We start from the raw sequence: 21,062 nt of genomic DNA, 5'->3' as shown, positions 1-21,062 counted from the left end.
CGTAATTTTTTTAAATATATATATTAAGTGTAATTTTGATTGAAATTGTAAAAAATTGAAATAATAAAAATTTTGATGTATTAAATTCAAATAAATTATATTTATATATATATTTTAAAAATAAATAAATAATGTATTTAAATGGATTTTGAGAAATTAAAGATCTGTATTATATAAAATTTGAGAACATCCACGCATAATCTAATGTTATTTATTTTTTATATGTATTTGAAGGACATGCAGACCGTAATATGGCATATGCTGTATTTGAGCTATTACACAAAATCATGGAATTCCAATGATCAACATTACATTAAAACAAAACTAGAAGAAAAGGAAAGTCAAAAGCACCTTTACAGAGCAGGAACTATTTACCCCCACTTACAAAAAAGGTAAAAAGTAAAAAAATAAGAGAGTCCTTTTACTTTTTAACCCCAAGAGGTCAGTAAATTCTCTACTGTGCCCCTCTTCTAAGCATTTCCTGATACTGATTCAAAGACTCCTGCCTTTGCAACCTCATTTCCTCATTGAACTTCGTAATGAACGCTTCCACTCGGCGGTTCAATTCGTCCTGACTCAACGAAGGGTCTTTCTTGAGTTTTCCTGAGCCAGAGGATCGAGCCAGTGGCGGTTCCCTGGAGTGTTCGTTGAAGGTATCAGATTTCTTCATGGTGTTGGGGAGAGGAGGGGGAGGGGTATTATGGTCCTTTTGAGTGCGTTGTTCCCAAGTGTCGGATTTCTTCAGGTGACGTGTTAACGGCATCGGACGACCCTCCGTGATCGTTTTCCACGTTGCCTCCAATGTATCGTGCCGTTTTGGCTTCGACACTCTCAAGGCTTTCCCTGCAAAATTTTTGCACCAACCACCATCAAATTTACTGTTCTATCCTTACCGTTACAAATCTATAGTGCAAAATGAAATTCGTACACTTCTAATAATTTTCGCATTTCTACTTTGATTTAAATTGAAATTTGATGTAAAGATTAGGGATAATTTCGACTTTTCACGTATATTCATAATCGTTTCATTTTGAAATCTCATGCGAGAGGTTTAGAGGTTTTAGTAGTTTTACCTTCCGTGGCCGCTTTCACAGCTTTCCGCTGACCGAATCTCCTCGCCACCGGCGGCTTCTCCGCCATCAAACTAATAAGCTCCATAGATTCAGTCCTCAATGGTGCCGGTGCCGCCTCCGTCACCACTTTAACTTGCTCCTCTTCCACCGTTCTCTTAATCTCCTCCGCCACCAAGACTGTTGCTGCAGGAGTTCCGTAACTGTACTCATTGCTAAATACTTCACTTGGAACCTTGAGCGCCGGCGAAACTATCTCCGGCGAAGGATTAATTTCTTCAGTAGACTCTGGTTTCTGCGCCTGGAGCTTGGAAGAGGCGACGATAGAGATGATGATGCCGTTGATAAGAAGGTAAAGGTACGGAGGCCGAAGAAAAGAGAGTATTAAACCGTAAATTGAAGGAATACCAGACGTTACAAACTGAGTCACCGATGGAGCTGAAACTTTAAGCAGAATCGCTACGGATATGACTCCAGTTGATATTAGCGCTGTTTTGAGAGAGAGCATTAGAGTAGCCATTAGTTATAACAGAACAAAAGAGCTAAAAAAATTTCTCGAGAAAATAAGGTGAGAAAATAAAAACTTGTAGGTGGAAAGGGGTGGAGATTGAAACTTGAAGATGGTGAAAGCTATTTTTATAGGAGAAGTGGAAGAAGGTTTTTGTGATGAAATCTTGGCCGTCGAATTGGAGGTTGACGTGGGGCCAGGAGATACGGTTTAGAGAGGCGACACGTTGGCAGGAGGTGACATGGGCTTTCATTTTCCACGTGGTACTGTGCACATTTGGCGTACAGTCGACGTATTTGTTTGACTTGGAGATAGACCTTACGGTTTCGAAAACTCCACACAACCTAATTTAATTATTATAAAACTCGATTTTATTTCAACCTTAAACTAAAAAAACTTAATTCAAAAAGGGCAATATCCGAAATAATTTGAATTTAAAATGTCATAAATTTATAATAATTAGAACTAAAAATAATTATGTTAATACCTGAATCCGACAAAATAAAAATAATGGTAATGTAGCATGGTTTATCTTGCTTAGGGTAAGAGAAGGATTCGTTGCGTGTGATAGTTAGAAGATGATAGTTATGGGTTTAAGTAAGTAGTGGAGAGAGAGATCCCCTTTCACAGATGAGGCTAAGGGTTTATATATCCTTAACCATGATCTCAATGTGTCACGTGTGATTCCTCTGTTGGTGGTCTTAAAGCAAGTTGGCCAAGTAGCTTATCACCATAGATCTAAATAGGGTGGTAATTTGACACATTGTTAATCATTTTAGATGGGACATGATGATTAACGTCAAATATGATGATTAATGTACAAGATTCACGTGATTGTGTAATTGAAGAGTATTTTCAAAAAAAAAAATACATTTAAGGATCTTTCTAGGGAGTAACTGCTTGAAGGGTGTGTTCGAGAGGTAGAGATATAACTAATCCAAATCCATAATGATTGGATTAAAAAATTTGAATCTAAAACTTAAATAATTTTAACTCAAAATTTCTAGAATTGAAATGATATAACAAATCTAAAATATATATTATTTTATTTAAATCAACGTTAGTATAATAAATCAACAACTTAAAAAATAAATAATCAAAACCATTTAATAAACAACTTAAAATTCAATTCTCAACAAGACCTTTCTTTTAATGTGAAAAGAAATTGTAATAAATAAATTCTAGGTTTACATTGTTAACTTAAATAATAGCTGGAGAAAAGATTTTAGTATTTAATAAACAACTTAAGTGAATATGGAAGCAATAAAGTATTAGCCATGCATTAATCATAATTAAACAAGGAGACAAGCTTGTTAGAGCAAAGACCAAACTGCAATTATCAAATTGGGTAGTTAAGGACAACATTGTCTCAAAAACCAATTTAGGTACTAAACAATTCCAACAAAAACCAAACAAATTTTGCAGGTCACTCTTCCCAATTGTATGCCTTACTTTGCCCACCAAAAAGGTTGTGCTTTTTCCATCCATCCTTATCTTATAAAACATCATAATATCAAATTTAACTTTCAACATTTATATTTTTATTGATTTGGTCTTTGTTCTTTTTTGAGTTAAATTTGACCCTCAGCCTTTAAAAAAAAAGTCAAATTATTGTTTTAAAAAAATAAAAAATACTGCCTAAAACATTAGTTTTTTAATAATATTAGTGTGTCGACCTCCATGGTAGTCCACATGTACTTTTATGTTGGCATCGCACAATTTATCTTATATATATGTCATGTCAACAAATAATTTTGAAAAATAAAATAAAAATATTTAAATTTTAAAAAATTATAAAAATTCAAAAATTGACATGAAATACATGTGGATTGTCATTCGAGCTATCATATTTAAAAATTTAATGTTTTAGTTAATATTTCAGTTAAAAAATAATTTAATTCTTTTTAAAAGGTTGATGGTCAAATTAATTTTTTAAATTAACGATATTAAATTGAATTGACAAAAATATAAACTTTAAAGACTAAATTTGACATTATGCCCAAAAACAATTTGATTCCAAACTTCTAAATAAGACTCTACTTAGGATAGTAATATACCAAAAAGAGAATCCTCAAAACAAGACAAAATGAGTTTTATGCGTTAAAACAAGTAATTAATTATTAGTTTAATTAATTGGAAAACAAAATGGGGATCCTGAATTTCCGGCAGCCATGAAAGGTGGGTCAATTGGGGAATGGGACCAGCATGTGTGTCCAGCCAGGGTGGTGCAACCCTTCACCGACCAATTCATGTATAAAGTAAAAAATATAAGTAATTTTTAATTTGGTAGTTCCGACGGGTATAGATCTGTTTATTATTATATGTGTATGAGATGCCATGCTTCATTAAGATTTTAGATCCATATTCCAGGGGTAAATTTGGTAAGGTTACAAACATTCAAGTTATCAGTTACTTTTTATTACACGACCATACATCAAGTGGACGAGTGGGGTGTGACCGTCTCGCCGACATTAACAGTTTCCATGTGCTTGTTATTTTTAGTATGTTTTTCTTTGTTTTCATACCTACAACGTTTACCAAAACTATTCATATTTATTTGTTTAAGTACATGTTAAGACTGTCTCTAAAATTTTAACTCTATTTTTCTCTTTACGGTTGCAATATATTTTATTACTATACTCAACCTTTGTTTATAGTTGTTTATAGCAGTAATCATTATTTATTAGTAGATATGATTCGGTTGCTTAATAAAGATTTTGACTTTAGATGTTAAATGATTAAGGGCGAAATTAGAAAATTCTTTCAGGCTAAATTAAATTGTAATTTTACGATTGAAAATATAATTTCATCATTTTGATAAACTATATCTTTATAACTTTTAAAGGATTAAATTAAATTTTATATTTTTAAGAGAGGCAAAGTGCAATTTTATCTTTACTAATTTAAAATTTTAAAAATTTTAAAGCAATCATATGAAAAAAATTTCATTTTAGGGGTTGGGCCCCTGCTAGCCCCCTAGTTTCGCCACTGGTTAAATTCATCTTATATTTTTTTCAATTCGGGTTATTAAAGTTTTTTATAGTACTTAATTTATTAATTTCATTTCATTTTACATTAAAATATGATAGTAACCAGGGGCGAATCTAGGGGGCTGGTAAGGGTTCGGTCCCTCCTAAAATAGAAAATCTTCTATTTAGCCCCTTTAAATTTTTTTAAAATTTTGAATTAGTCTAGGTAAAATTACTCTTTGGCCCCCTAAAAATGATAAAATTTTGATTTAATCATTTAAAAATTACATTTTTACGATTGTAAAAATTTCACCACTTAAAATGTTCTAATTTCGCTGCAGATAGTGACTAATAAAAACGTGACATGTGATATGTTTTTATTGAATGATATATATATTGATAAAATAAGATAAAATTGATACTCTAAATTTCTTTTAATTAAAATAACAGAAAAATGTGATATAATTTAAGGACAGATTTTGTATTAAACAACTCGTTATACAGGTTTTACTGAAATTGATATGCTACAATTCTTGACTCATAAATGAGGCAATCTCTCTTCACTTATTTTTCTAATATACAAAAATTTTAAAAATAAATTTTTTAACACCACAAATCATATATTGTTAAGAAGATTATGTTTGATATGTTTTCAACTCTACACATGATATAATAAGATCTGAATATTTGAAGTTTAATTAAATAATAACCAAAATTTTCTTTAATCTTAATTAACATTTGCACATGGTAAAGGAATAATGGGTTTCTTTCAATAATGTCGTAATTTCGAATCCTGTTCTTTTTTGAAAATGTAATGTGCTTTGTTATTACACTTAACATTTATTAATAAATTTAATCCATTTGTATTTAATGTACGATAATTGAAAATAAACATAATAATAATTTTGGTTTAATTATATACGTTTGCATGTTTTGTCAAAATGATTCTAATTATATTTTTGAGCCTTTTTAGCCATCAATCTTTGTTCTTTTTTTAATTCGCTTTTGCTAACATTTAATGAATAAATTTAAGGTTTCAAAATTTTTTCTTTCAAAATATTTCAATCTTTCATACGTTTGTTTACTTGATAAGTTTTTCCACATGTAATTATCTTATTAGGTTATCTAAATAATAAATTATATCTCATTAAAAAATATTCCACATATGAAATTCCTCATCATCCCGTTAACATTTTTAACAATATTTTCATTAAATCTATTAGAAAAAGTAGATTGAAGAAGAGAACAAAGGTTGATGGCTAGAAAAGACTCAAAAATACAATTAAGACCATTTTGACAAAACATGCCCAAATTTATCATTAAGTATATATTATTAATGAATTAGATATAAATCTAAATTTAATTATTTAAGAAGATAAAATGCGTAACTTGGAAGATGGGAAATTAAAGCACAAAATTTTCTCACATGCAATGAGAACATCCTTGACTTTTAACCTATCTACAAAACAGTATTACTTCCTAGTTCCTACTCATCTGTATCTTTGTGCCGTTCCAGAATTGCCATCTATAATTTTCAAGCTCTTACACACACACATATATATAGACGATGAACAAGTTGCTTAAAACGGACGTGTCTTTATAAATGTGGTGCTATTACCTTTCAACCAAACAGTGTGGTTATTATTAACTTGTTTTCAAATATATAGATTTTGATTTGACCATTCTTTTTGGAAGCTATTGTACGACAATTGCCTAATCACAAGAAATAATTGTGTTTCTAATTTACTCCAATAATTTTTAATGATGATTTTATTACTTACATAATTTGACATTAAAATAAAATTGTTCGAAATCGCCGATTGAGTCTTAACTCGACTGGCATGAACATTATTGTAAATACAAAAAGACGTAGATTCGAGTACGCTGAGGTGCATTATCCTCCTATTTATGGGTTGGGGAGGGGCTATAGGTAGTTCTAGATATTATTATGTCAACAAAAATAGATATGATAAAAACCTATAATGAGATGTTTAAAAAAAAGATTCGAAATTATTGTTAACGTAGGTCTTTTACTCATGGTTCACTTGATGCTATTGGTATAACTTTTATATTAATGTTTTCAATAGGGGGTGAATCCTTAAATTTTAATAATAGAGGTCTAAATATAATTATAATTTTTATAGATTAAAATATAAGTTTATTATGTATTAATTTATAATTTCTTTATTTATAAGATGATTGAATTAAAAATTTTCATTTTGGAATTTCTTTAAAATGGAAAATTTTCCATTCGGCATTTAAAAATTTAAATTAGTAAAGGTAAAATTGCACTTTGTCCTCCCTAAAATGATAAAAATTAGATTTAATCTTTAAAAATTATAAAGATATAGGATATTAAAATGATGAAATTAAACTTTTACTATCGTAAAAATTATAATCTAATTTCAACCCTTAAAATTTTTTTCTAGCTTCACCCGTGATTCAAAGTGTAAATTCACTACATTAATTTATATATTCAAATAAAATTTTTGATTTTGAGCACCTCAAATTCGCCTCTAATTTTCAATTACTTTTTGTTTCTTTTTACCCATTTTTTTATTTCATATTTTTAGAATTTTTTTCAAGCCTCAAAATGGAAGTGTACCTTTCAGAAGTGCCGACATTGGACATGGGGGGAAAGCTACAAGACCTAACATTGAAATGTGAAACAATTGGTTGTGATTTTTGATTAAGCTAAGGATGGGCAGTCCACACAAAATATTTGACCTTTGAATTTTCAATACTTCAAAATAGATAAATAAAAGATAGCATGCAAAAAGAAAGATACATAGCGTGATGTTTAGCAATTGAACACGTACTTTGTGATAAATTAATACATGGGGGGGGGGGGAATTTTGGTGATAATCAATTGCTGATATCTCCAAATAATTTATTATCGTTTGAGGAGTTTTTTTTTCCTTCTTAAATATAATCTAAAAATAAAATAAAATAAAATAAAATAAACTATAAAAATAGTTATTTTTATTTGCCTCAGATTACATTTTAGTCACTTATGTTTGAAATGTTACGTTTTAGCATTTACGTTGTCATTTTATTACGAAGTGGTCACTCTGTTATTAAGCTTCGTTACCTCCCTAACGACAATCCTACGTGGTAGTCCAAATGAGTTTTAAATGCTAATTTGAATGTCCAACTGGGACGAGAATAGGTTTTCAATTAAATAAATTTAATTAATTGAAAATTTTAAATTAATTACACTTTGAACTATAAAAGAAAAATCGTTTGTCTCATTTTTCTTTTCCATTTTGATTGAAAAAAGTATTCTTATCCTAGTTGGACATTCAAGTTGGCATTTAAAATTCATTTGGACTGCCACGTAGGATTGTCGTTAGGGAGGTAACGGAGTTTAATGGCAGAATGACTACTTCGTAACAAAACGATAACGTAAATGACTAAAAGTAAGATTTCAAACATAAGTGATTACTTTTATAGTTTACCCAATAAAATATTATCCTTTTGCTTAGGAAAAAGGCACTTTTCGCTTATGTGGCACTTCTTGTCATTTTTTCTTTGTAAATTAATTAAGTTTTTTTTTATAAAAAATAATTATTTTCATTTTTTAGTTTAATGAAATTATCTTTAGCTCAATTGATGGAGTCTCCTTTTGACTCCCCCATTGTAATGTTTTTATTTCGTTTAAATAAACGCATTTACAAATGAAGGATATTTGTCTAAAACTCTCATAAGCAATGTTTTCAAATGAAGATTATTTTTATTGCATTGAGCTAAATCATTTATATGATTAGAAGATTTGTAGATTAATGACTTAATAATTAAAATAAGATAAAACCAATGTTGACACCATTTTTTTGATGAAAATGTACAGGGTCGACTTGGATTTTGAAAATGGAAACAAAAAAAGGGGGAGTCGCCACCAATCCTTTTTGATAAGGTGTGATCGGGTCACCTTGAAAAGTGGTTGTTTTTAATAAACGATTTGATTTTATTAAAACAATGGTTTTGGTCCACGAAATTCAGAAAAACAGGTTCGGGAGTCGGTTACGCACGAGGAAGGATTAGCACCCTCGATACGCCCAAAATTGGTACCTAGTTGATTACTTAATGTCTTAGTGTCGAAAAACTGAAAACTTTAAAGAGATTTAAAATACGATCCTAAAAAAAACTTGAATGACATGGATTAAAATTTAAGAGGATATTTGACTATTTGGTTAAACGAGAAATTGAAACCCAGCACATTAGGGCACATTTCCTCGAATTTCCAAACGCAAAATATTGTCTTATTTCGAAATTTTAAAAGGATATTTCACTATTTGATCGAACGAGAAAAATCGAAACCCAGCACATTAGGGCACGTTTTCTCGAATTTCCAAACGCAAAACATTGTCTTGTTTTGAAATTTTTAAAAGGATATTTAGCTATTTGGTTGAATGAGAAAAATCGAAACCCAGCACATTAGGGCACGTTTTATCGAATTTCCAAACGCAAAATATTGCCTTACTTTGAAAAATTTTCCTTTTTTGAAGTATGGTGTTAATATGCATAATGAAATAATAAATAAAATGATGTGAACAAAAATAATATGAACAAAAACGAATAATAATACAAAAACAAATCAATAATGTATATACCATAACAAATAAATAAATAAATAAATAAATAAATAAACTAAAACATAAAATGGACATGTGTAAGTACATATAAGGGAACTATATATGTATGTATATACATAAAATTATGAAAATATGAAAAATATATATGAATTATAAGATATAAAATATAAGTATTTACATGTATATGTATATAGATTATAAAATGCAAAAATATATAAAATATAAGTATGTACGTTATAAAAAGTGTGTATGTACATAAATTTATAAAAATATGAAAATATATGTATATATGTATTTTAAAATTATTAAATATAAAAGTTTATGTAAATATGTATATGCACGTATATGTATACAAAATGTATATAAAAATTATAAAAAAAATATATAAGTATGTATATATATATAAATAAATAAATTATAAAAATATGTACGTATAATATAAAAATGCACGCATGCACATATATATATAGCAAAATTGAAATTGCAAATATATGTATATATATATATAAATGAGGAAACAAATAAATAAAATAATCATAATAATAATCAAAATAGATTTATTAATAAAATAACGAAAAAGGACCGAATTGAAATTTTAAAACAAAATTTGGGGTCAAATCTGAAATAAATAAAAAAGCGGAAGGGCCACATCAAACGCGTTGAAAAACTAGGAGGGGCAAAAGGGAAATAATCTCATTCTTGCAAAACGCGAGTTCCAGTAGAGACTAAATTGAAAACACAATAAATCATAGGGAAAAATTAAAAAAACTAAAAGACTTGATTACAAAACCATTAAAAAGTGGAAGGGCTAAAAGTGCAATTAGCCCATCCCTTGCAAACACGCGGATCCCCATGGAGCGGGTCGGGTCGGCCAACGGGTCAGGTCAAAACGGCGCCGTTTTGGTGCTTGAGAAGGCTGCCCAAAACGACGTCATTTTGGAAGCCTATTTAAGCTAATTTTTTTTCAAAATTTCCATTCTTCCCCTATTTTCAGAAAAAATCCGAAAATGCTCTCTCTTCCCCCTTATTCTCCCCAGAATCCGGCCAAGGGTTCGGCCAATAGCCACCGCACCGGCCACGGTCATTGGCCTTGCCAGCCACCAGCACTGCAATGCAAGGAGACCAAAGTTTCCTTTTTTCATCCGATGCAGCCTTCTGACCCGAGCACTCCGACGACGGCGAAAAGGTAAGAAAAGACCTCCTTTTTTACTTTATTTTGTTTCGAAAATAAGAGAAAAAAATCGAAAAAAGAAAAAAATATGCAACCAAAAAAATATGCCACCACCTTTCTTTTTTATTTCTTTTCCTTCAGATCTTGTAAAAAAGGTTACAAAAAGAGATCCCCCTCTTTACATTTTCGAATGGCTTTTATATAGCCATTTTTTACATATTTTTTATTCCCTTTTTTTTTTTTTGCTTTTTGTCACTTCTTTCTAATTTTGCAGGCGCAAGTGGCGATCCGGCGACGTGACCGTGGCGGTGCTGGTCAGAGGCGGCGGTGGCAGGGCAAGTGGGCTAGGTGCAACGACTAGGGTTAGGGGCTAGGGTTTTCTTTTGTTTTTTCTGAAAATGGGTATTGGGTTTTTAGATTTTGGGCTATGGGTTAGTTTGGGCTTGTTCTTGGGTCTGTTATTGGGTTTGTTGGGTTTGTAATGGGTTAGGGGTTAATTGGGTTGTTTGTAATTGGGCCTCGGGTTAAAAATTGGGCCCTACAACCAAATTTAGAAAATATAATTACGATTTAATTCTTTTTATTTGTGCTTATGAATTAATTCTAGGTAACATCTAAGTTAATAGAAATCCTAGAAGGAAAGTAGGTGAAGAAGGCTTCTTATTATACCTTAGCAATTTAGATTGAAGATGGATTTCCCCATATGTTTCACGAATTGGGTTAGTTCAAGTGGATTAAATGAGTCCCATTTGTTCAGTTGATGTCCATTGAATGTTTTATGTGCATTCGTCACGGGCTTTGATCCACTGCTTGTGTCATTCTCCCCCACCCATTCTCTTGATGCCCTCATTGCGTCCTCAGAATGGCATTGGTTTGACTCGTCTCAGAACTGTCTTAATGCCTCGGTCGGTTCCCAACTAGTCACTCTATTGGGTAGTTCTCCCTCTTGGAACATTTGCCTTGGCTTATGTCTTCACCGTTGCTTAACTCAAACTGTTACCAAATAATAGTTTCAAGAAAAACGACTAACTATGGACCATATTGCACTTTGTACGAGGTTGGTAGATAGTTAAGCTACTTGGATGCGTTGGAAAAGGTGTGATAGTGATACTTGTGCTTTTAGCACTTAGCCTAATCTTGGAGGCGTATCCATGTCATTAGTCCTAAATTAGATGTAATTTGATACAAGTAATTAATCCAATTTGAAAAAATCAAATTTTTTTCAAATTTTGAGTTAATCAAATCAAGTCTTTCGAATCAACTCGAATAAGTAATTCATTTTTTTTGGGTTTGAGTTGAGTTGAGTTTTACAACTCAAATAACTCGAATAATAAATTGATGTAAATACCTCTTGGGTTTCTGACTGTAGCAGCCTGATTTTCAGTGGTGTTGAAAATGGTGGTTCTAGACCACTAAATCTGATGAGTAAGCTCATAAATTTTATTATTTAGTATTTACGAGTCAAATGTGATTTTATAATTTTTTTTGCATTAATAATTTGTGTTTTATAAGGATTTATTAGGTCAGTGGTTTAGAAAATAAGGTATCGAGACCTCATTTCTATAAACCGAGCCGTAAATATTTTTATAAATATTTACGAACTGTCATTAAGGTAGTATTAAAGTTTCGTTAGAAAATTTTAACGTTTTGATAGTTAATTAATTAAAAAGGACTAAATTGGAAAAGATGCAAAACTTGCTAATTGAGAGAAATAGTGATTAAAATGGCTTAAATAGTAAATAGGGAGGACTTAAAGAGTAATTGAGCCTAAGTAAAGTGGTTGAGGCGGCATAAGCACAAAAAAATGACTAAATGCTGTAATTAAAAGGACAAAATTGGAAATAATGAAATTTAAAATATCAAATTGAAAAACCTAAAAGATTCTAGACATTTTCTTCATCAATTTTTCTGTCAAAAACACCATAGGAGAGCTCTTTGATCTGGTTTCCATATTTTTGCTTCATGTGAGTTCAATTCTTGCATTTTTCTTGTAATTTTTGTATTTTTAAGACTTTTACAACTAGGTCCAACTAGCTATTTCATTAGTTTTTGATTTTATTGGAAATTTTGAAAGTTACCATTGATGAATACTGGATGTTTTTGATGAAATAACATGGATTTAGAGCTTTAATTTTGTTGTATAATGATTTTATAAAGTGATTTTATTAGATATTGATTTTAGGTCCAAATTGTGAAAATGTTAAATATTAGTGTAACACCCCTAACCCATATCAGTTGCCGTAACAGGATTACAGAGCATTATCCGAGTTTACAGAACAAATACAGTTAATTTATATCATTTACTATTCTTACCAGAAAACAATTATACTCAATCATATTGTCCCTTGTTTGGACCCTCGAGGTCCAAATTATGCATTAAAAACAAGTCGGGACTAAATTGGGAATTTAGAGAATTTTTCGCAAATTATTTCAAAATTATTTTTTAGGTGCAGGAGACACACGCCCGTATGGCCAGGCCGTGTGACTCACACGACCAAGAGGCACGCCCGTGTTCTAGGCCGTGTGGGCATTCAAAATAAGGACACACAACTGTGTCTCAGCCCGTGTCCAATTTAGGTTGCTTACTGACTTGGGTCACACGGCCAAGTCACACGCCCGTGTGCTAGGCCGTATGAACAATTTAGTTTGCATTAATTAGGTACAGGGGTCACACGGCCAAGACACACACCCGTGTGCTAGGCCGTGTGTCACACACGGCTGAGGCACACACCCGTGTCTCTGCCTGTGTGAACAATTGTGTCACACACGGTTGAGGTACACGCCCGTGTCTTTGCCCGTGTGAACAATTTTGAGCATTTTGTTTCTCAATTTTTAATATGCAGGGGACACACGACCAAACCAAACGCCCGTGTACGTGACTGTGTGTCACACACGGCTGAGATACACGACCGTGTCTCTGCCCGTGTGGACGAAAATAGGTGTTTCCAAGGCCACATTTCTCATCTCAATTTGTCTTCCACCTACATCAACACTTGAATACATTCACCAATCAATTCAAGATATTAAAACCAAGCCAAAACTAAGTCTTTTGCATGACATATTATCACATATATTCAAGTGTTCAAACTTACCAAATACACATATATGCATATAGGCATATTTTATCAATTATGTTAACTCTAAACCATTCATCAATAGATTTATATACTTTCTACCATATAACCATTTCAAACACACATCAAACATGTTTAGGCCATATATTTACATATCAAAATATACCAAACACAAGTCATACCAATGACTAGTTTCAACCAAATATTATTATGCCATCATTTGGCCAATTTAACCTATACATGCCATTATACCCAAAAATAAGTTTGCTATTTATACCGAAATGAGCTGAAGGATAGTGTGATGTTGCTCCGACCAACGTCCAAACTTTACGACCTTTTGAGTACTATAAAACAAATGAAATAAGATAGAGTAAGCATTTAATACTTAGTAAGTTCGTATAATAGGAATTTAACTTACCATTTATTTACATTTAAGATAAGCATGCAAAAATGCATCCAAGCAAATTTGGCTAATAGCCTAAACACACAACTTCATTAAACATGTCAGTCGAGTATTTTGTGTGAATATCAAGAATCAGGGATGAGCTAATCAAATACCAAATTTTCATATAATTTTAGGTGTATACAGATAATATTTCATTCATAATTCATCTTAACTTATATTAGAACTTTGTCCGTTGAACCATTAGAAATATCGATGGATACACGGATAGTACACACGAAGTGTACAAATCTATAATCCGTCAATTCATATTTGGGAGTGCTCGTTAAAGTACATAATCGGGAAACTCTCTTTCGAACTATATAACAGAAAGCTCATGTGAGCCATATAGCGGGAAACTTATCCGGGCTGTATAACGGGAAGCTCATAAGAGCCATAACCGGGAAGCTCATGCGAGCCAATAATGGGTAGCTCCGAAGAGCCATTAATGGGAAGCTCCAGATAGCCATATATCAGAAAGTTCAAGCGAGCCATATCGGGAAGCTCCGGAGAGCCTTTAATCAGGAAGCTCCCAAAAAGCCTTTAATCGGGAAGCTCACGAAGAGCCATATAACGGGACGCTCATAAGAGCTACGGTGTTCCCACAACACATGTAGGACCACAATTGATCGGGATGCTCCGAAGAGCTATTAACGGGAAGCTCGCAAGAACCATATAACGGAAAGCTCGAGAGGGCCAAATATCAGGATGCTCTTTCGAGCTGTGGTGTGTCTGCAACATATGCAAGACCACAACCAACACGAGAAATCCTGTATCCATCGAATTTCATTTATTCAATCAAGACTTAATGTTTGTCAGGAATTTTCAGTTATAATATTAATTTCGTATTCATAGCAACAATACAATCACATACACAACATTCAATTCAAGCATATAAATATACACAATTTAGTTACGCGAACTTACCTCGATAATGTTCGTGAACTTGTTTGCTACTAATTCGTTACTTTTTCTTTACCTTGATCTTGCTTCGTATTTGATCTATCTGGATCTATACGAGTAAATTTAGCTCAATTTAATATAATTCCTATTCAATTCAATTCAATTCAATTCACATCCTAGGCAAAATTACCATTTTGTCCCTATACTTTTAATTAATGACAATTTCGTCTCTAGGCTCGAAAAATAAAATTCATACAATTTAATCCTTATTCCAAGCCTAGCTAATTTTTACATATAACATTTTCAGCCCATATACTTCATAAAATTCAAAATTTTTCCATTAATTTTACATATTTACAATTTAGTCCTAAATCACAATTTCATCAAAATTCACTTTACAAAAGTTTTTTATCTATCAAAAACCTTTCATTTTCTACCATAAATTTCATAAATCATGCATATTCATCCATGGTAAAACCCTAGTACTTTAATAACTTTGCAAATTAATCCTTGAGATAACTAAATTAATCCCTGATTCATTTCTAGTGTATATTTTGGGCCCCGAAGGTTCATATAAGGGACTTTATGAATGATTGAAGATTTTTTTGCTAAATAATATGAAATGTCTGTTATTCGATCTGTAAATCTTGGTAATGCTTCGTAACCTTGTTCTGGCGACGGATACGGGTTAGAGGTGTTACACTGACAATTTTGTAAATGCACAAATTGGCCCCTCTAAAAAATTTTAAAAAATTCAAAATAATCTTCTAAAATTAAAAATATTTATAAAATATTTTCCCCAAAATTTTATAAAAATATGTATAAATTCAAAAAATAAAATTATTAGAAAAGCTTAAAAATATATAAAATGCTAAATTATAAATTTTAAAAAAAATCTAACATGATGAATTTGATACTTTAAACAAGTAAATTATCAAATCAAGTTTATCATACTAATTATCTTGTTTTTTCCCTTATTTTGTTTTAAAAGAGTTTATATATATGGTATTTATGTTCTTTAACTACGTTTTTAGTCATACTGTCAACAAGATTTCAATATGGTTAGTCTAATTTTTTAATTTAACGCAATCAAATTTAATCCACTTGACTTAAATTTAATTTCACTCGACTCGATTGGAAAATTTTCAAATCAAATTAGGATGCATGATACAATAAGACTCATTAACTCGACTAACTTAAAATTTCTTCACTAGATTCAACTTGATTCGGTCGAGCGCTTACTCTTAACTAAATGTGATTCTTAACTACTACGTTAGTGATTTGAGGTCGAATAGTAATATTATAATATTATTATTTTTCATATTACATTTTCATCATTTTATCATTATTTTGAGGACCACTTGAATATCTATTTTTGCTCTAAATTTATATACACTATTTGCATATGATCAATGAACCACCCTTTAAGTGCCCTATAAAGATAAGCTAGAGTAGCAAAACTCCAACATAATTTATTGGTCGCTTGAAATTGTCGAATGGGGGAAGAAACATGGTTTGAACATTGTTACTAAACTTATCTAGCAACAACATTCCTTTGACCATCTACAACATCCAAGTTTTGACATATCAATCCATCTCCTCCATAGTTGCATATGATGGAAAGGCCAGTTTGACGATATTATCCCATCATGCGCACTTCACTTGACATCATCTAAATCATTATCCGGGTTCTCCTTTTATGGAGCAACATCCAACTATCACCACCCTCATACTTCGTCGATTGGAAGGTCAATTATTAAATTGACATTTGCAAGTGTAATGGTCGCTTTCTCGCATGAAAAATGGAATGTAAATGTTTTTGGCCTCCATCTTTCCTCCAAGACAGTAACCAAATTCAAAATGATTTTCAACTTTATCTTCTTAGATGTCACATATAAATCAGCATCTTTCAAGCTTTCTTTGATATGACGGTCAAACTCAAGGAAATGTGAATTCGAATATGAAGAACTCAATTTATCAACTATTAAAAAAACTCATAAAAGATAATGATAAATTTCGAATATCATAAAAAACATTTCCACAAGAATTAAAAATTAGAAAGAATTGAGTTGGAGATTTCATCATATTGACAATGTAGTTAGAAATGTGTCCTGTGATTTTCCCCTGGAAAATAAGTAAAAAATAACTAGTTTTTTTCAAGAGCTCGAGAGGTTAAGAGAGTTAAGAAAGATTTCAGGTAGGAAGTAGGCATTTATTGAGTGGAAGTCGACATTAATTTAGTTGGTTGAGTTAATGATCAAATAAATACCCTAATCAAACCTCCTACCCTAGAACTAAGCTTCTATAAATGTTGAGGTACTTTACATATGCTTAACAATATTGGATTACAAGTTGCATTTTCATGCAAGATACATATTAGTGTATGTTGCATTTTCATGACACTAAAAAGTATTAAAGTGATTTTTTTTGTGAAAGAAAATTACAATTTGCATGTTGGCGTCTTGAAAACTTTTGTACTTAAGGCTTTGATTTATTTGTTCTAAATGCTTAACATGGGTGAAAAAAATATTTAAAAGAAAGTCTACTAGTGAAGTAGAAGAACTACAAACCAATATGAAAAAATGGTCAAAAGAGTCAAATTTAGCCTTTACTCTTCTAATCGATCTAGGTTTGACGGCTTTACAAATTATAATACAAATGATAGAGATAATAAAAGATGGACATATTTACAAAAAGTATCTTTTTCAACCTCGCAATCACAAATTTCCCCCCAAAGTTGCAAGAGTGGATCGAAAATTTCCAACTTCTTAATATAAAAACTATGTAATAGTCTTACATTGAATCATATTATACATTATTTTGTCAATGATTAGTATTGTACATTAGTTTATATGACTTTTATAAACGTTTTAACTTTTTCAAAATTGACCCTACAATTTAATTTTTTTAACTCCACCTCTGCCAAACTCGATATCAGTATACGTAAAGATAGCTTTAAAAGAATATTCTAGAAAATAATTTTCTCAAAAACATATAATAAAAAATAAAAAATAAAAACACAAATTTCGATTTCGTAAATAATAAGATAAAATAAAGTGAATATTATATTTGTATATTAGCCAATTAGGTCATCGGAAAAGCAAAATGACAAAAACAATAAAGATGGGATGGGTGGATGATACCGAAACAGATACCAAAAATGGATGGAGCGACCGACGAATGATTATAGAGTCGACATGTGTACGCAGTAATTCAACAGTCCCACTGAACTTGTGGTATTGTCCAAAAAACAGATTCTTCACGTACTTTGTGCAATGTTTTTGTTTGGGTTTTCAATAAATGTCCCAATGATTTTGCACCTAATTTGGGTAAGGCTGGTCTGCCAAGTTGTGGGCTATCGCATCTCTATCCTGACACAAAAGGAAAATTATGGAGATTGATTGGTCACCAACTTCACACTTGTTTTCATTTAAGGTTTACTTAGAATTTTTTTTTTAAAATTTTGAATTAATTAAATTGAGTTATTTAAGTTTATCGATTTTTTTGAGTTCGAGTTTAAATCGAGTTGAATCTTATAATTCGAGTAACTCAAATAATGAACAAATTATTTGGTCCCCGACAATTTTGAAAATGAACAAATTGGTCTCTCTTTAAAAAAATTTAAAATGTTTATAAAAATCTCATAATTTATATTTTTAATAGGAAGTAAAAGATTAAGAACTCTAAAAATTTATAAAATATATAAATGAAATTATTTTTTAAATTTCTAAAATAATAATTTTGAGACCTAAATAAGTAAATTAACAATTTAAGTTTATCATGTTAAAGTATCTTATTTCATTTTCTCTTATTCTGCTTTGAAGAGTTTCAAATATATATGCTTTCAAATTTATGTGGTCTATAACGGAATTAGTTATATTATAATAAGATTTTAATTTGACATGTTTAAAATTTTAATTTAACTTGAACAGTTTCACTCAATTCGACTTGACTCGATCTGGAAAAAATTAAAATCGAGTTAGGATGATAAAATGAGACTCATCAACTCGATTAATTCAAGATTTTTTCACTCGATCCAACTCTTTTACATGTTAAAATTTTGTTGATCATATGTTTTAATGTACTTTGTTTACTAAATTTCGGGTTTAATCGAATTATTTACTTATGTTTTACTATATATGTTCTATTTGAGTATATTCTCATAAACATATTTTCTATAAAAAAATGATATAAGTTTCCTTTTTCAACTTTTTTTTGTAAGTTCTGATTTCTTTTGTAAAAAGAAATGTTCCTATATTCAATGAATATTATCACTTTCACTTTATCAAATATTAAAGATGCTACAAAATCACTTACTATTGGAGATAAAAAGGTGACCCAATTTTTTCCCCAAAAAAGTGACAATAAGAGATAGTCAATTCTTGTTAGAATTTGATAAAAATGTCAAAGTCAAACTTTTTAAAATTTGATTTTAATTATTTTAAATAATTAATTTTTTATAAAATATATGTTTAAAAATTACTTCATAAAAGACCTTTATATATATATATATTTCAAAATTTTACTCATAATAAAATTTTAAAAAATAAATTCTTTTTACCAAAAATCAAAATGCAACAAATCTAGTGGAATTGACTAGACATTCTTCACGAGATGACCACTTATCCTTGGGGGTAAAAGATGTGGTACCGGTGGGGTACATATCAAAGTCAAGTTATTTATTGAAAAATAAAATTGAAGGAAAAAAAAGGAAAAAGAGAAAAGGAAAGTGTTTTGAACAATGTGTAAAAAGTCACAACCAAGAGTTCAGGACTTGCACCCAATAGAGAGATAACATTCTTACCAGGGCACTACTAGGGGCCGCACCTCCAAAATCAAAAAATTTTCATTTACATCCTTCATAATTTATAAAATTTTAAATAAATAATAATAAAATTATATTTTTATTTCTAAAATAATAAAAAAATTGATATAACCTTTTAAAAATTATAATGACATAAATTATTAAAATGGTGAAAATATATTTACTATCACAAAAATATATAATTTAATTTCGATCCCTTAAAAAAATTTCTAGCTTTGGTTTTGATTCTAAGTTGCTTTTGTTTGAAATATCCATATCACAATCGTGCTTGTGATGTGGATTTGAAGATTAATCTCTAAAATTCTTCAAAAATATAAAAGAATTAAAAAATTATGTTATGGAAATATTTTATATAAAATTTATTTAAAAAAGGGTATTTAACAATTATTATAAGCAAATGGTAAAATTTTTTATATAAATCTTATTAAACACGTGTTTAACCTTTGAATATATGACTTTTAGTTATTTTATTTAAAGACTATATAAAAATATAAAAGGAGAAAATACCATCATAATAATATTAATTATTATTTAAAATAAAAAGCATATTAATATTTTTTCTACCGAATTAGTAACAGACTAATTTGTAACACCAACTTAATAATTAAAAATTTTAAAATAAATATAGATTTAACAATACCCATATTAAATATAAATTCGTATCGAATATCGTGAAACTTCCCAAAAAGGCCAAGACTATCCGGGACCATTCAGGCTCAAGGAAGTTTGTGGCAATGATTTTATTTTTAGGGTCATAACCAATCTTAACTGAATATATATATATATATGTTAATGCTGTTCAAAGATATGCTGGATTTTTTTTTTACAAAAATATCGATTTTCAACACCTTAATGTATATACACAGTCCTTTGAATATAGGAAAAACTTTAAAATACATTGAATATCTCCCTACATACTCATATATGACAGTCATCAGGAATTGGAAAAACATAGGCTCATAAAACCCAGTTTGGGCAGGAATGAGCAATCCATTTCAGCCTAAACTCATTTTTTAAATGATTGGCATAAAACTACTCACGACTGCCATTACCAAATACGGAAAGGAAAAAAATATGAAATACAAAAAAAAAAAAAAACAACTGAAATTGCATCTACAATAGTTTACAATCCCCTCCCAAAACCCTTCCAAAGCTATAATTTCCTGCAAAATAACTATTTTGGTATACTATGACAATGCCACCAATCATTAACCTAGACCTAACTCAGTGTTTTTGTGAACATCACTTGTGTCAATGCCGAAAAATCATAATCTCTGAAGAATTAGCTGATGAAACTGGGGAAGCTGATTGAGGCTTGCTAGCTCCGGTCAACACAACACCATTTGCGGGGGTAACTTGCCCCAATGCATAAAAGCTGTAACATATGATACAGTGAACTTTAGGAGTATGGAGTTCTGAGTGAAATTTATGGAATAGTTACTTATAGGACATTTTGAACCACAAGCAGATCAAGTGTGTTGCATAACTGACCAAACTCATGGCAAGGC

General features: G+C 30.4%; 1 protein-coding gene across 1 annotated transcript; it reads right to left on the bottom strand.

Moving 5' to 3' along the window:
• Positions 1-197: 197 nt before the first annotated feature.
• On the bottom strand, positions 198-1,673 carry LOC105779573 (uncharacterized). The gene is made up of 2 exons (XM_012603388.2): positions 1,074-1,673; positions 198-843 (listed from the first exon to the last, which is right to left on the bottom strand). The coding sequence occupies exons 1-2, from the start codon at positions 1,588-1,590 to the stop codon at positions 455-457; spliced, it is 906 nt and encodes a 301-aa protein (XP_012458842.1). The 5' UTR covers positions 1,591-1,673; the 3' UTR covers positions 198-454.
• Positions 1,674-21,062: the final 19,389 nt, after the last annotated feature.

Source organism: Gossypium raimondii, chromosome 1 (genome assembly GCF_025698545.1).
Source record: "Gossypium raimondii isolate GPD5lz chromosome 1, ASM2569854v1, whole genome shotgun sequence".
NCBI classification, from domain to species: domain Eukaryota; kingdom Viridiplantae; phylum Streptophyta; class Magnoliopsida; order Malvales; family Malvaceae; genus Gossypium; species Gossypium raimondii.
This window is presented reverse-complemented; position numbering and strand designations above follow the sequence as displayed.

Bases quoted from the DNA above. Each gene is read 5' to 3' on its own strand.
- LOC105779573 (XM_012603388.2), bottom strand. From the start codon at position 1,590: ATGGCTACTCTAATGCTCTCTCTCAAAACAGCGCTAATATCAACTGGA. The intron at 844-1,073 runs GTAAAACTACTA...AAAATTTTGCAG, and splicing joins TGTGAAAGCGGCCACGGAAG to GGAAAGCCTTGAGAGTGTCG.